At 54.8% G+C, this 15,998-nt stretch overlaps 1 protein-coding gene across 2 annotated transcripts in view; it reads right to left on the bottom strand.

Moving 5' to 3' along the window:
• The window catches only part of CACNA2D2 (calcium voltage-gated channel auxiliary subunit alpha2delta 2), a 212,244-nt gene that overhangs the window by 34,119 nt on the left and 162,127 nt on the right, over positions 1–15,998 (bottom strand). For both annotated transcript variants that reach the window (XM_039558859.1, XM_039558860.1), the window contains exon 4: positions 8,820–8,879. In XM_039558859.1, the coding sequence (XP_039414793.1) occupies positions 8,820–8,879 (60 nt within the window). The remainder of the gene's footprint in view (positions 1–8,819; positions 8,880–15,998) is intronic.

The raw sequence follows: 15,998 nt of genomic DNA, 5'->3' as shown, positions 1-15,998 counted from the left end.
GAGGGGTTTACAACAACAAGAAAGGAAAAAAAAAAAATCAATTTCTCTTCAGCTGCCCTCCCCGCGCCGCTGCCGGCCCCACGCCCGCCCCTGCCCCTCGCCGGCACTGCCGCCTCCCCGGGTCCGCGGCCATCTGCACTTCCTAATTAAAGGAACCCCCGGGAGACCCGTAACACAAACGAGCTAATTTCATGTTTAATGATCTTTAATCAGGAGTGAGTGTGACTAACAACGGCCATCCAGAAGGTGCTTTGTTATTCATTTTATTTGCCACTGGCTCCTCCGAAAAGCTCGATTCCCCTCCCACCCGCAGAGGCCCCGCTCCCGCAGCGGAGAGGGCACGAGGTGATGATGCTCGGGCACGAGAGCCGCTCCCCTGATCCTGCTTTCACCCGCTCCAGCACTCCCACGGCACGGCACAGGAGCTGACCTCCTGCAAGGAGGAGTCACAGAGCCCTTGCCACGCACTCTTTGAAGCCCTGACAACCCCAGGAGCAGCTGGGTGAGATCTCAGCCACACGCAGGCTGTGGCTGAGGTTTCCACGTGTGAGACAGCACGTGTGGGACAGCCAGCACCAGCGTGGCCCTGGCCCTGAGTGTGCCCTGACGCCAGGCGCTACGATCCTTGCCACAACCCTGCTGGTGCTGGGGGTTTTCATGGGGTTCCAAGGGTGCCTGGGGGAGCTGGCAGGGCATCTGTGTCCTTGCCACTTGGAAGCCAGTGGCTATTCCGGGAAGGAGGGATAGAGCCCTCAGAGAGGCTCTAAAAAGATGCCATGGGTATCCCAAGAGGCAACAAGGGGTCTCTTCTCCCTAATATTTTTTTTTTTAAACCACATTTGCCTTCTTCACATAATCCTCTCCTCCTCCTCTGGTCCATGTTAAGCTCAGCAGCAGGTCTGTGTAAATAGCACTGATATTTCTAGAGCCTTTCAGAATAAATACCAATAAAGAAAACAAGGGTGTGAAGATGTCAAGGGATTTCAAGGCAAAATATTGTCCCTGTCTCTTGCACCCGAGCCTGCAGGAAGCACACACTGGTTCCCATTGCAGGGGAGGCAGACAAGGAGGAGCTGCTGCTCTGTGATGTGTTACTGCCCATTTTCTTGTACCTAAATTGCCAAATGCCACCTGCACAGCTGTGTCACTGGTGGGTAAGTGCGGGGTTATTTCAGCTCCTAAACCCTCAGTGCAACTCTCTGGGAGCTCAGTGCAATCCCAGACTGATCTGCAACTGTCCCTGAAGCCACCACCCAGGCTTCTCCAGCAAAGCCACCAAGGAACCACCGCACCTGCACCAAACCCTTGTGGTTCAGTGTCACTGGGCAACCCCTGGCCAAGGCTTGACTCAGGTGGGACCTCCAGGAGGTGGCCCTGGGGATGCTGCATGCCAGAGTCTCCCCAGGGACCCTGGCTCCTGCCTGACCCCCTTGAGCCCTCCCTAGGAGCCCTGTGCTCCACACCTTCAGCGTTTTCACACCGAAACACCAAGCAAAAAGCTGATTACCAAAACCAGGCTGTGAGCTTCCGGAGAGCTGCAAGCTGGAGCCTTGCCAGCAGCACAAGAGAGGACCCCACTCTGGCACTGGTGCTTCCTTGCCACACACCAGCAGAACAGGTTTGAGACAAAGCCCAAGACAAAAGGGGCACAAAGGTGTCTCAGGTGGGTGATGAGGGGCATTCCTGCCCCACAACCCCTGACACAGCCCTCTACAAGCATTCAAATAGATCTTTCTTTGCCTAAAACAATTACAGCAACTAAAAATAATGCTGAAAAGGTCAATACTCTGTTATCTCACTGCAGCCTAGACATGTCAGGACAGAGGGGTCCTGGCCCAAACCTCCAAGTCAGCGACCTAACCAGGTGGCAATCAAACCATATCACACACACAGCTGCCACCACCCTAAAAAAGCCTCGAAGGAGCTATTGGTGGCACATCAGCTCCCTGCTCCAGCCATCCAGCTGGAGCACACAGCTGGCAGGGATGCTGCAGAAGGGCTATGGCTCGCTCTCCCCTATAGGGCTTTCCTGTAAAATCACCTAATCTGGCTAATCCTTCTCCCGAGGACCTGTAGGATCTGTAGTACTCCCCAGGATTGCTCACTGTCATCTTGTAAGGGTCACCCTGCTGCTCACGTGCCCTGGGGATGCTGCAGCTCCCCAGGGCAGTTTTGCAGGCAGATCCTGCTGCAGTGCATTGATTTCAGTCCCTCTCAGCCTCTGGCTGTGGGTTTCATTTCTCTGAGCTGCACAGGTGACCCCTGTGGTCAGCAAATCTCTTTCAAGATTTAATTGGCTCTGGAAGAGCCAAATCCTGCAGCAGTTTGCCTTCAGGCAGTTAGGAGGAACTCGGAGGGTGGTGGGGAAGAAAAGATGGATCCCGAGCTGGCACCTGCCTGTTTTCCAGCCGCTGGATGGAGCTGGTGGCAGGACCAGCATCCCAGCCCACAGTTTATCAGTGTGGGGACAAGCCAGGTGACCTGAGCTGTGCCTGCTCAGACCCGTGGGCAGTTCAGTGGGTGGGGAGCTGGTGTGCCCACACAGCACTGGGGGCTCTGGTCACGTACCCACCTTTCCTCTGCCATCAGCACTTAGAGTGGACAGGAGTATTTAGGTACTTCTTCATGCCCCTGAACCATTAAGCACAACAAAAATAGCAACAGCTTCTGCTTATAGGTGCACCTTTCCTACAGAAGACATCCTGCAGCGTGTCACGGAGCTCCTGGAGCCTCACACCTGTGCTGTGGCTGGGGGAGCAGGGGATGAGCAGGGTCACAGTGCATCCCCACCACAGCAGCGCCCTGCCAAGCCCTCCTGGGTCACAAGGAGCCAGATGGGACTGCCTGATGGCTGTCCCTGGGGACTGGTTTGTGCTGGTCAATTGGTCCTGGCTGGCAGCTGGGGCTGGAATTCTCAGCCGGGTGAGCGCTCAGCCTGAGGTGTCCTAGCCCTGCCATAGGCACAGCAGCCTCTTGGCTGGGGAACAACAGAGCATAGAAAGTGTTCCTGCTACACCTGCCACGGGGTGGTGTGAGGGCCACAGCCAGGAACAGGCTCCAAAGGGACCAGATGAATTCTTGGGAGAAATTCCTTCCTGCAATCACAGCCAGGCCTGGCTGTGGCTGGTAGGGGCTGAACCTTTATTTCTACCGACCAGAGCTATTCTTGTCTATATGCACCATGATGAATCCTTTCCTAGTCCCCAGAAGGGGGAAATATTCATGGTTAGCCCCAGCCACCACAGGCTGTTGGGTAGACCAAGGAGAGGTCTGGTGGGGACCATACTTCTCCTGCAGCTCTGTGAATTCCCTGCATCCCATCCACCATCAGGGGCCGTGCGCATTACCCAGGACAGGTGGAAACAGTCATCATAATCTGCCTTGGCATCTTTTTTTTAAAAGCAATTTCCTCCCTCTGCCTCTCTGACAGAGCTGGGGAAATATTTAAGTGACCTGTCAACAGTTTTTTCATCTCCCCGAGAAGATGTTTTATCTGATCACACCTCGCCAGCTATTCTTCTTTACATGGCATCTCCTGTCTGCTCCTGCTCCTCGGAGGCTGCCTCAAATGCGGCACGGCCGCTGCTCCCCTCCACTGCACCCGGGTGCCACAGGGATGCCAGCACACACAGAGGCTGTTGGAGACCCCCCACCCTTCCAGGGATAGGGTGGGATGGGACAGGATGGGATGGGATGGGATGGGATGGGATGGGAAAGCAGTACTGAGAGGAAAGCCAGCAACCCCTACACCAAACCACTGCGGTCATTGGAGATGCCATGGGTGGCCCAGCCATCTTGCAGACAGGGGGGTCAGGAAAGCCCCCTCAAGCCCCATCCTTGGTTTTTAAGAGGGAACAGCACCGACACAGGGGTTTTGTGAATGATTTTCTTGGTCTGCTTTTCAGCCAGACTGGCGCTACAGCAGCAAGGTTGGTGCTATAGCACAGTAATTCTCCGAGCGTAATGAAAGCTGACATTATATCAAACACAATAAAGACTCTCAGTTGATGGAGATCATTCCTGAACACACAAACCCATTAAACTGAAAAAAAAAATATCAATTCTACACACTCGCCAGCCAAAAGAAAATGTGATTTGTTATCTAAAAGGGGGTTATAAACACAGCTTCAATGCACTTTCTGTGCTGTAATGAAAACTGGGTTTGAAATGGCAAGACGACTGCAAATTAGAGTATTTGATTTTATTTTCTAACTTTTTAGGTAAACCTTCTACAAGGGCAAGTGCAAGGTTACGGTGACAATCTTTCTGTTCTCAGCCGATAAGTAGGATCTGTAATTAAAGGAGGAGAAAAATGAAAGGAGGATAAGGAGCTGGCGTTCGCCCTTCTGATGCTGCTTTGAACACAAAGCCCTGCCTGCATGGCCGTGCCCAGCCCACGGGAACGGCTGCCAGGGCCCACACATGGCACGGCACGGAACAGCACGGCCGCTGCTTCCCTGCAGACACACACCCAGCAGTGCCAGATGGGGCAGCAGGATGGGCAGCAGGATGGGGCAGGATCCTGCAGCCGGAGGGATGTGGCACCCAGGGCTGTATGGCCGTGGCTGGGCACCCAGCTGTGCCGCCATGTCCCCCTGCTTTATCCCGCACCTTTCCTGGGCAGTCAGGAGCGCAGTCTCTGTTATTCCTCCTGTCCATCCCCATTTGGCAAACAGCAATCCCCTTTTCCCTGGAGTTTCGTTTCTAATGGAGCTTGAAATTATCTGGGCTTTGTTATTTCTCACGTGCTTGCAGGCGGGGGTTACGGATGGAGGCAGCGGCGTGGGGCCGTCCAGCACTTGTGATCCCTCTGCCACCTCCACAAATGTCACCGCACCCCAAAACCACCTGGTGGCTAAACCCTGTCCCCAGCAGCTCCTACATCCACAGCTCAATGTATGGCTATTTTTCTTTTTCAAGGAGAAGAGGCCTGCTGGGCTCTGACCCTTCAAAGGGCCCTTTCCAACACCAAAAGGTGGAGAGATGTGGGAGTCAGGGGGGCAGCAGGCAGAGGAAGAGGGGAGCTTCCCAGTATAGTGATGGAAAATGCAGTGAGGAAGAGGACTGGGAGAAAAACAACAGTAATAAACATTTTATGAAGCAGAAAATGGCTTATAAAGAAGTCAACTTTTAAAGGCAATTTATATAATCCTGCCAAGCGCACATAAATGCAGGGATGGATCTTTGCAGTGCTGGAGTGGCCCTTAAAGGCACAAATAGCTCCAGCAGCCCCAGCAGACCGACATGTGGTGATGATGATGATGATGATGATGATGATGCCCTGGGATGCATTCCGTGGCTGGCAGTGCAGATCTGCACCTGTGACAGCATCCCCCAGGTCAGCATGGCCCCCACTCCCACACACCATGGGAGTGTGGGACACCTGAGACCCCGCTGATACTGCTGGGATGGGGCTGAAGGTCTGAAAAAGAACTGAAGGCACTGGAAAATTCGGGAGGAAAGCAGGACATGCAAATGGAGAAGAGCTGGGAGAACATGGCTGGGATGTCTGACAGGCCACATGGCAGCTTGTCAGTGAGGATGGATCCAAAGAATGGCAGCAAAAAACTCAACATGACCTTTCATTTTTATAGGTACTTTTGAAGGTCCCTTGCCCAAGCAGGGCAACAAACAGAGGATGGAAACCTGGAAAACAGCACTGCAGTGTGGGCTGGAGTCCCGGCACCTCCATTTGCTGCTGGGAATGGTCTGCATGGGGAGGGCTCAGCCCCACTTGCACAACTGGGGGATAGGACTGGGGACACCCAGAGCAGGGGGACAGACCTGATGTGCCTTGAAGGACAAACCCTCATGGCTCTGCATGGAGTGAAGCCAGACTATCCCAGTGGACCTCTGGATAGAAGTCTGTAGGCCAGAAGATTCTCACTGGGAAAACTGCCAGGCCACTGCAAATTGGGAATTTTCTGTGATTTCTTACCATACCAGTGCCAGCTGGTTGCAGTGTCCCCTGGTGGGAGCCCACTCTGGCAACAGGACCCAGCTCTCACCTTTCCAGAGCTCCGCCAGCCTTCTCCAGTGGGCAAATGTGCATCCCTGAGAGACCCTCACTGTGCAGGCAGGGAGGGGCATGGTCTCTCCCCACAGCCTGTCTCGCTGCCCCCATCCCTGCCCACCATGCCACTCTGAGCCGCCACCCAGCCCTGAGGTACAACATGCTGGAGGGAACTCATGAGGAGTGCTCAGAGTATGGGTGACCTTGGGGCCAAGGCTACTTTTGATCAAGGAAAATGGTCCGATGTCCAGAACTGGGGACACAGCCCTGGCTTGGCACGGCTGGTAGACATGGGGGGCCTGAGGGTGGGCGAGCAAAAGGAGCAGGGATGAAGCAGGACAGGATGAGGGGATTGTTTGGGGAACACGGAGGCACTTTGCAAAGCCTCCTGAGGTGGGAGGCTGAACTCAGCTCCAGAAAGGCCAGTATTGCTGGCAGGTAGCTGGAAACACCAGAAAACAGCAAGGAAAAAGCAACTTTCCCTGTAGAGATGGATCGTGAGTGATTGCTGGCAGCAGCTCCCAGCCACTCAGGCTTTTGCTCCTGCTTCATTTTCCCCTGGACTTCCATAGCAACCCATCTGCAGTGAGGTTTAATGGGGCTGCCATTAGCACTAATGCAGTGCAAACACTCAGCATCTGCCTCGCCTTTGGATGGAAACACAGAAATAACCGCGCTCGCCGCAATCTGTCATCGACTCCGGCGCGGGGTTAGGACGCGACACGCTGCGAGAGGAGGGGAGAGCTGCAGCCGGGAGGAACGAGCTGCTTGGTGGGAAGGGAGGAGAGGAGGAGCTGAGATGCTGTGCTGCTGCCTTCCCTGCCTGCTGCCCGTGCCAGCACTGGCAACAAGCTCTGGGCAGCCGCAGAGCCAGGGTCAGCGGTGCTGGCACGCGGGTCCGACCGTGCGCGGCCATTTCGTGGATGAAGGGCAGAAAAAGGAGGTTCAGTCCCGGCAGTGAGACATGGACACAGCCCCTCCATCCCTCTGCTCTGCTCGGGAGCTGAGGCTGGTGCAGGCAGGCAGGGCTGATGCCCAGCACCCTAGGGGCTGTGCACAGAGCTGGACCAGTCCATCAAGTGTCCCAGCCAGGCCTGGGCTGTCCTGATAAAGCTGCGCTGAGCTCTGCGGTGACGCATCGCTGCACATTGTTTCTGGGTGACTCGCTCCTAATTACCTTGATTAAGTGGTTGCAAACAGTGCTATTAAAAATATTTTTTTTCTATGAAAGTGGATTTCTGAAAGGTTTGTGCTGTGAATGGTAAAATGAGCCAAGAGCTCCCCAGCGCTGTAGATTTTCCCAGCATGTTTTGTGTCCTGACTGTTATTCCCCTGGCAGTGGAAGGCAGCCAGGTCTGGTTGGAGAAGGGGCTCTTTGGGGCTGCGAATAACCCCTGCAGCAGGAGCTCATCCCTGCATTCCAGAGGATGAGCAGAAGACCCAAAGACTGCTACAAAATGCAGTGACCTTGTGCCACCTCTGCCTGCCCTGCACATGCCTGGTCACAAGGCATCCAACCCTGGGCGCCAGTCCAGCATGGGGTGCACGGGGCCATCACAATGTCCCTGGGGTACCCACAGCCAAGCTTCAGGTGCTGCTCAGGGATGTGTTTCCTGACCCTGGAGGACACACGAAATTGGGTCAACACCAGGGATGGAGGTGCCCGAAGCTCGCCCTACACTTCTCTCAGCTTTCCTTGGGAGCCCTGACCCGAGGTCCTGGTGTGGCACCAGCATTGGCATCAGCAGGTGCCTGCACCAAATCTCATTATTCTCTTCACCTCCTCTCCACTGGCCTCTTGGGAGGAGGTGATAGTAATTCACCAGTGCACTCATGCAGACAGGAAGATCCCTGTGAGCTCATCCTGCTCCTTGGGTGCCTGTGGGACACAGAATCAGCCACCGGTGTCCACCCTATACTGGCCACATGGCAAATGAAAGCCAAGCAAGTCAACCCCCTTGCCTTCTCTTCTGCTCCTCCCACCTCTTCCTCGCCACAACAAACCCTGGTGACCATCACCTATGGCAGGAAGATCTGCGTGAGCACCAGCAGCTCAGGCTGTGAAATACCCCCAAAACACACCAGCACAGCCTGGCAGTGGGGCTGTCCCCAGGCTGTCCCCTCAGACGCTGCAGGGAGTTCCTCAGAGCTGGGCAGGATGTGGCCCTACCCAAGAGGAAGGGGCTGGGTGGCTCAGGAGTATTTTTTAGTGCGGACTCCATTCGCACTGGGAGAAAAACAATCTTTCCTTCCTTTTGTATTGTGGTTATAATTTGAGAGCATTTCCAGACAGAATCCTTCAGGTTCCTGCTGAGTGCTATCACCGCCAGAATTACAAAGTCAAATGCAATCATTAAACCCGCGTCTTCCCTCTCCCAGCCCAGATTGCTCCTTCCCCAGAAACAGCCCCCACCACAACTGCTGGCATGTGCCACAGATGAGCCACCACTGCTCTCACCCCATGCGAGCCCCCCTCGGCACCAAACCCAGTGGCTGCCGGAGATGGGGGAGCAGGAGTCTCCTCAGCCACCACCCCCTCGGAGCTGAGCTGTCAGTTTGACCTTCACCTCCTGCCTTCTCCTCACGATGTGTGCAGGCTGAGGCGAGGCTGCAAACCAGCCCAAAATCACTTCATTTGCTCTCATTAGCGGTGGCAGGCGGTGGGGCCAGGGCGTGCCGAGCACGGCATAGCCAGCAGCGACTCACGATGGAAACAAGAACGTGGGCGAGGAGGGATGGGACAGTGACTCTGTGCCAAGAGTCATACCAAAGGAGGGAAGGGGTGGGAGTGCACATGGAGCCTTACCCGGATGTTGTCCTGCCAGTGGTGAGCCTTCTGGAATTTCTCTGCAGCGTTGGCAAGTCTCTGCAAAGCAAGTGGAAGAGGAGAAATGAGCCTAAGGAAAGCAAGAGGATCCAGGCATTGCCCACACCATCCCAGGACCACGGGTGCTGCCCCAGCACCCAGCATCCCTGTTTGGGGGTTCCTGCAGCAGCCCTCTGCTGCACTGGTAAGGGGGCAGGAGGAGGGACTGTGGGCAGCACCCTGGAAGGGTGTTCCAGGGACAGGGAGCCAGTGTTTCCTGCTTGCCCCTGCCTTTCCTGAAGCAAGCCAGTATCTCTAGAGGAATTGCTGCCACTTGAACTCAGCCAGGGCTGAGCCACTGCAGGTTGGCAGCTGTTGGCATCCCGCCGGAGCAGGGCAGGCTCTTGGTGCACGGGTCCCTGTACTGAAAGCCCCCAGCTCTGTGCAAAGCAGACCAGACCCTTCAAACATGCCCCAAAACCCCCTCAAAATGCCCCAGTGCTGGGGCCAAAGGTCCTTGATGTTGCCCACCCATATTTAACCCCTTCATATACCCATGCCCACACTGGGGTAACCAGAGGAACCAGGATTTGCCAGAAGCAGGATGGGGTGATGCTCAGCACCAGGGCACCCTCACTGTATGCTCAGCCATGAAACCCCTCACCAGCACAGAGGGTGCAGCAGGGCAGGGCTGGAGACTGGGCAGACCCTGGGGTACTGCAGTGCCTGGAAGAAGCTGCAATCTGGCCTTTTGTGAAGCCAAAGGGGACACATGGCAAGAGCTCCAGGCTTTCCACAGGATCCTCTCTGCATCACTAAGAAAATAAAGCCTGGGGCAAAACGAGCACGTTTCCCTCCATCCCTTGACCAGCCCCAGGCACCCAGGGGTTTGTGGGCCTGGGGAGCTGCCTGCCAGGGCTGTACAACCTGATCAGCACCAGAACCCACTGGGAAGCAGCCTGGTGTCCTGAGCCAGCCCGCAGAGCCCAGGGCCATCCAGACCCCTGGGTGTCGGACACTCACTGCTAACAGGGGCACGGGGTTTATGTCTGGTCCTGCAGCACTCAGCACAGCCTGCTCCCCACCGGCCATCAGCTGTACAAGGCTCCCAGGGAACACACACTGCCAGGTCTCAGCTCCAGGGGGGCAAATCTGTACAGAGCTAACAGACCACGAGGCTTTCGAGGCTGTGACAGTCCCTAGAGAGCTCCCTAGAGAGTTAGTGGGAGACACAGCAAGCAAAGATGTGCCTCACAGCACAGCCTCCTGCCTCGAAGGCTCCTCATTTCCCTGCAGATATATTTCCCTGCAGGGGGATGGACATGCTCTGCTCCATGCTAGTGGTGCTGGCAGCCAGAGAGAGGAGAACCCTGGCTGTTTTCAGACACTGAATTGGCTGGGAGCAGGAAGGAGCATTGACAATGGGGTGACATCTTGGGCTAAATAACAACCCCAAATCACCCCCTGGGCAGCAGCACAGAGATTCACATAAAGAACACAAGATTCCAGTACTAGTACACACATGACTTCCATGCCATGAACCACAAATCCCAGGATGAAAAAGCATTCCTTTGCTCATCAGGGATGTGGCAGGCAGTGGGAGCCCACAGGGGCAGCGTGAAGTTCAGTGATACCCCTGGGAAATTATTTCCCCAGGGCCTGAACAGTGGCCAGCTCTAAGAGCACACGCACATACGAGCCCTGGGCACAGCCACAGGTCACAGCTGCTGTCCCCACTGTCACCAGTTTCTCCAGCACTCCCATCAGCACACAGGGATGCAAAATATCTCAGCCCTTCCAAATGGATGCTCAGGGGAAAGGAAATCCCCAGGTGCCACAGTGTCCCCACTGCCCATGCAGGAGAGTGGCAGCCCCAGCCCTGGCAGGGTGGCTCGAGCAGGGCCGTGGCAGCAGCTGCTGTATTTCTGTGAGCGTGGCAAAGCACAGGCACTCAAAAGTAAGGTGAAAGACATCACAGATCTGGCCCTCCCTAGCCCGAGAATGCAGCTTGTTCTTATCAGATGCAGGAAAACACGAATCCATCACTGCATAATCTCGGCATGTACTGGTCGAAACTTTCCTGTTTAATCTTTTCTCTTTCTCTTAATCTTGATTTCCAAACCAAAGTGCTTGCTTTCAGTGGCCAGTAGCCAAGGGGAAAGATCAGCTATCAGCTGAACACTGAAGCAAAATCCTTATGGCTCCAGTGGCAGGCAGAAGGGAATGGGAAACAACACGTGGCTGGACAGAAAAGCCAAGTGATATGAGTTTTCAGGGCAGTTTTTCATGATCTCACCTGCACAGCCACATCCCCGCCCCCAAGAGCTGCTGAGAAAATCCGTGGCCCAATTCTGTACCTCTTCCCCTCAAGCTTTTGTGCTCTGTTTATATATTGAGATGGCTGATTAAAGACAAGCATTTATTCTGAGTCGCATTTAAGGCAGTGGTGATGAAATATGCATTTTTCTATACTTGATAAGAGTGTGTTTGTTTATTATGGGCTGGGGTAAGATTTATGGACATCTTTAACTATTCATCGCCTTGTGCGAAGTGCCTGGAGGGTTGCAAATGGTGCAGTAAGGGACGGCTACGCCCAGGAACGACACTTCGACAGAAGATATTTTTCCTCTGGAAAATGTCAATTTGTCAAAGTCAAACCAGACACAATTTTGGTTTAAAAAAAAAAAAAGAAAAGGAAATCCAGATGTTCTTGTTTGATAAATAGCACGTTGCAGGAATTGGGGAGCACACAGCGGGATTGCACAGCCACAGCAGGGTGCTGTGCTGGCTCCTGGCTGCCACCGGACATCCATCCAGGAGAAGTGCCCCCAGAGCCCTCCAGCTGCTGCTTCTGGAGCATTTTCCTCGCTAAAGACATTTCAGTCCCGTGACCAAGATGGTGACTGGGAGGAGAGAGGGGCCAAGCAGGCAGCCAGCCATCTCTGCTCTGCAACAGTGGATGCTTTGCTCGCCTCCATCCCTGTGCAGAGGCAGACCCGGAGCGATGCCATGGGGGGGCTCCCATGGGAGCCATCCTGTCACATCCCTGACTGGTGCTGGAGGCAGCCCATCCAGCCCCTGCCTGGAGATGGGCTGCTGACATGAACAGGATGGGTGATTGCTGGATTCAGGACCCTCCAAAACGGTGCCAATAAGAACAGGTCCCTCAAGGGGGCAATTTGGGACAGCAGGACCCGGAGTTGTTTGTTAGGGCAGGGTTTGTTGCTGCTCCTGCAAACCCCACTGACGGCTGCCCAGGGAAGGTGACGGGTCTGCCCGGAGCCACACGCTGCTGCAGGACGCCCCCATTAATGCCAAATGAGTTCATCATGAATAATGTTATTGTGATCGATACAGCTCAAGGATTATTTCTAATCCTTAATAATGATTAAACCATTATTTTTCAAGTGTTACAGGTCAATCAGATCAGCTCATGGTGTGCTGCATGCAGGGACTGTGAGATGCCCGGGATGCAGGCAGTGCACCAGAGAGCCCGGCAGGATACAGGGCAGCCACCAAAACCTCTCCACATTTCAGACCTCGGGTTGTCAACTGTGGGGTTCAAACAGCAATAAAAATTAGAGGAATTACAAAAAATAAAGCATGGGTGTGAAATACCTGCAGATTTCCAGCAGGCTGTGGTGCAGAGACTGCCCTGGCGCTTTAAGGAGCATGGTTCTTTCCCCAGAAGTCACCCAGGGCTAAGGACAGGAGATTTAGAGGCTGAAAACACTGAATTGAAACGACTCTGAAGGTCATGAAAGGCCAGCAGGAGATTTGCAAGGGATTGGTGTCTGGAGATCCCGACAGCGGGGTGTGTGAGGGGGAAGGTGCTGCATGAGCTTATCGTGCCCTGGCCTCATCTGTATTCCACCTGGAGCTCCTCTCTGCCTCGCTGCTCACCAGGGCAGATCCATCAGGAGCTCCCTGCTCAGCACACCAGTTTGCCTGGGATTAAGGAGCCTCCAGGATGCCATGGACTCAGGATGGGCAGGTGGCAGCAAAGGTGGCACGGCTGGGCACGTGCCCTCCCTCCCAAAAGCTGTGCAGGAAAGGAAAGGGGCAACAAGGTGGACTAGCATCCGTCTGCCCAGAGGACGGCAACTCCAGACACATGGCTGCTGCTTTTCCCTGGCTTTGCTCCAGGACCTTGCTCTTCAGCCTGATGCCCCACAAGCTCACTCGCCCCACTCTGAGCACGGCTCACCCACATGTGCTCACCCCCAGCAGCACCTTCTGGGCACAGCTGGTCTGATGCCCTGAAGCTGCTGGGGGTGTGGTGGTGGGGAATGCTCGGAGCACCAGAGCTGGCACAGGCAGGGACCATGACCTCCCCTCTAGAGGAGAGGACCATCCCTGCTGTTGGCATCCCCACTGCTCGAGGGGCCAGCATGCAGGAGGACTGATTGTCTCTGATGGAGCAGGCACCCAAGGGTGATGCTCACCTCCTCTCTGCCACCCCTTCTCCCCCATCACACCCGGGGCTATCCTGCATTGCTCTGATATTTTTACACAGACTCTTTCCAAAGGAAACTGGTCCAGTGATTTACTAAATCTCTTCTCCAGCCCCACCATGGCAATAAGCATGCCCTGGCTGCTCCTGCCTCAGTCAGACCAGTGGGTTTAACTTGGGAAGCAGCAGAGCAGAGCCCAGAGAGGCCAAAGACCAAGGTTGGATTTATAAAACAGGATTACAGCAAACACTCTGCAGAGGGAGACTGAGCAGCCCTGTGTAGCAGCAGCAATGCCACTCCTGTGTCCAAGCCTCCACACAGGTGCCCCAAGCCTATGTCGATGCTGGGGGATGCTCCTCAGACAGTCTGGGATGGTGTTCCTGGCTTCTCCCCACAGCCAGCATGGAAGCCCCAGCAAAGGCCCATCACACAGCAGCTGTGTGTGCCCAGGGATATTTGCTCCGAGGGAGAGCTGCTCCTGCTAAGCCTTCATTTAACTCCCTCAGTGAGGATCTTATCACCCTCATCACAGCGCCTTCCCCAAGGCTCTGAAGTGCGTTAACCTCCCACAGCCCAGCACACAGCTGGGAAGAGGGGAGATCTCTGCTGGAGATTCAAACAGCCCTGTGCTGCCAGGCCAGGAAGTGCCATGCAGCATCACACCTTCCAGCTGTCCTCCCACAGCAGCAAAATGCCAGTGAAGGGTTAAGGCAAGAAGGTGAAAACCAAACGCACATGACAAAGCCAAGGAACTGAAGCCCTAGGCAGGAACATCCTCCAGGAGCTGGTATTGCAGCTCTTGCTCCTCCATAATGAAGGAATAAGGATGGCACAAGCCCTCTCCTCTGGTACCAACCCTCTTCCATGGCCTCACCTGTCACTGCAGAGCATCTGGAAAGGCAAAAGCTCGTTCCATGTGTTTCACATGTCTCCATCCTTTCTGCCTGCATGCATCAGGGCAGAGGGCACCATCTCATGGTCCTACCTCCTGCCACCAGCTCCAGGATGCCTCCACTGCAGCTCTCCCTCTCATCCCCAGCACATCCTCTCCCCATTCACAGAATTCACCCCTAAGCAAACCCTACCAACAGCGCGCGCGTCGCCATCAAAAAATGATCAACCAGCGACAAAAGACAACAACCCCCTTATGTACACACAGGGAATATAAATCTTGAGTAAACACTGTAAAGCAGCGAAGCATCTCATCCTGTAATAATCTCCGAGACAGTTGATCCCAGGGCTCTTATTACCCCCACAGCCGTCATCTGAAATCCAGTCGGCAGCAGGCTCAGCCACGGCTCAGTATTGATCATGGAGGCAGCTTCAAATATGCTGCGGCATTTTTCTTTCAAAGCACTAACTTGTTTGTCGATAACTCCCTTGCCTGTGTGGAAGCAGAAGGATGGATAGAGCCCGTCTCTGTTCCTTTTGTGCCTGGATCCAGCCTGTGCACGAGGGAGGATGGGGCTGGAACCAGCACTGGCTGCTAACATTCTCCTGCTCATGGGAGGGCAAATAAAGCCGCAGTGACTAGCAAAGAGCACGTGGTAAATCCTCCAAGGGCTCCCAGCCCTCGGTTCTGTACCAGCTGGTGCTCGCTGCTGGGGTCTGGCAGGGCAGGGAGCAGGGACACCTCTGCAGAGCCAGCCCTGCCATCAGTGAGGTCTCAAGTGCAAACCTGGAGCTAAACCAGAGCCAGAGTTGCTGCAGACCTCACATGGGGCAGTGGCACAGCCAGTACCTGGCACTGGGGGCCTGGAATGAACCCCAGAGCCACAACTTCCATCATTTTACTGAGCACCTCAGTAACTCATGGCTCTGCAGGCCAGCAGCATGTGGCTCTTGTTCCCCTGTCAGCACCTCTTGCTTCTCCTTCATCTCCAGAGCCACAATTTTTACCAATAGGAAACACCACCACTATCCCAACAACCACAGGGAGGGTAGAAATGAAACATTCCAAGAAGAGAGGTACCAATGTCTTTGCAGAGATGGTGAGGAAAGGGAGAGTGTCGCTGCTCAGGGTGTTTCTCCTACCCCAAAATATTGCTCATGTCTCCAGAAGAGCTTATCTTCCTACAAACAGCAAAGCACCAAGGGCAAAAGGAGAGTGCAGAGAACCAGGTGTCCTGTGGCATGAGCTGTGCCTGGTGCTCTCTCCAGCCCTTCTTCCCTTGCAGAAAAGCCTCTCTCTGTCACTCTTCTCCTGGAGTTCCTGTCCTCCATGAGGGTGGACACTTACTTTTCAAAATCACAAGCAGAGAGCAGCTCTGCCCCTGCTCCCTGTCACCCAGGAGGGGAGGAGGAGGGCAGGGGCACTGTGCCCTGTGAACCCATGGGTACACTTGCCCCTGCCCTGGACCAGCAATAGCAAAACCTCAGCTCAGCTGCTCAGACCCTCCTCGGCTCCTGCCCCATCCCTCCTGGGGGAGGAAGGGCACTCACGAGGGTGCAGGATCTGTCCCCATCTCTATTAGCAGTGAGACAGAGCTGTGGGATGCAGGATGGAGAGATGAGGCCAGGAACAGGTGCAGGCAGGTTTGGCCTCTCTCACTGTCCCCTTCCTCTGAGCGGAGTCAGCAGAAGGAGCATTTGGCCACACTGGCATTGCCTCATCCCGCATCCTCCTGCCTTTCACCCTGGACATATGGCAGCAAACTTTGCTCTTGCATTAGAGATGACTTTAAACAGTACTGCTAAATGTCATCATGCTAAAGTCCTGCTGGAA

This window comes from Corvus cornix, chromosome 12, assembly GCF_000738735.6.
Source record: "Corvus cornix cornix isolate S_Up_H32 chromosome 12, ASM73873v5, whole genome shotgun sequence".
Lineage (NCBI taxonomy): Eukaryota > Metazoa > Chordata > Aves > Passeriformes > Corvidae > Corvus > Corvus cornix.
This window is presented reverse-complemented; position numbering and strand designations above follow the sequence as displayed.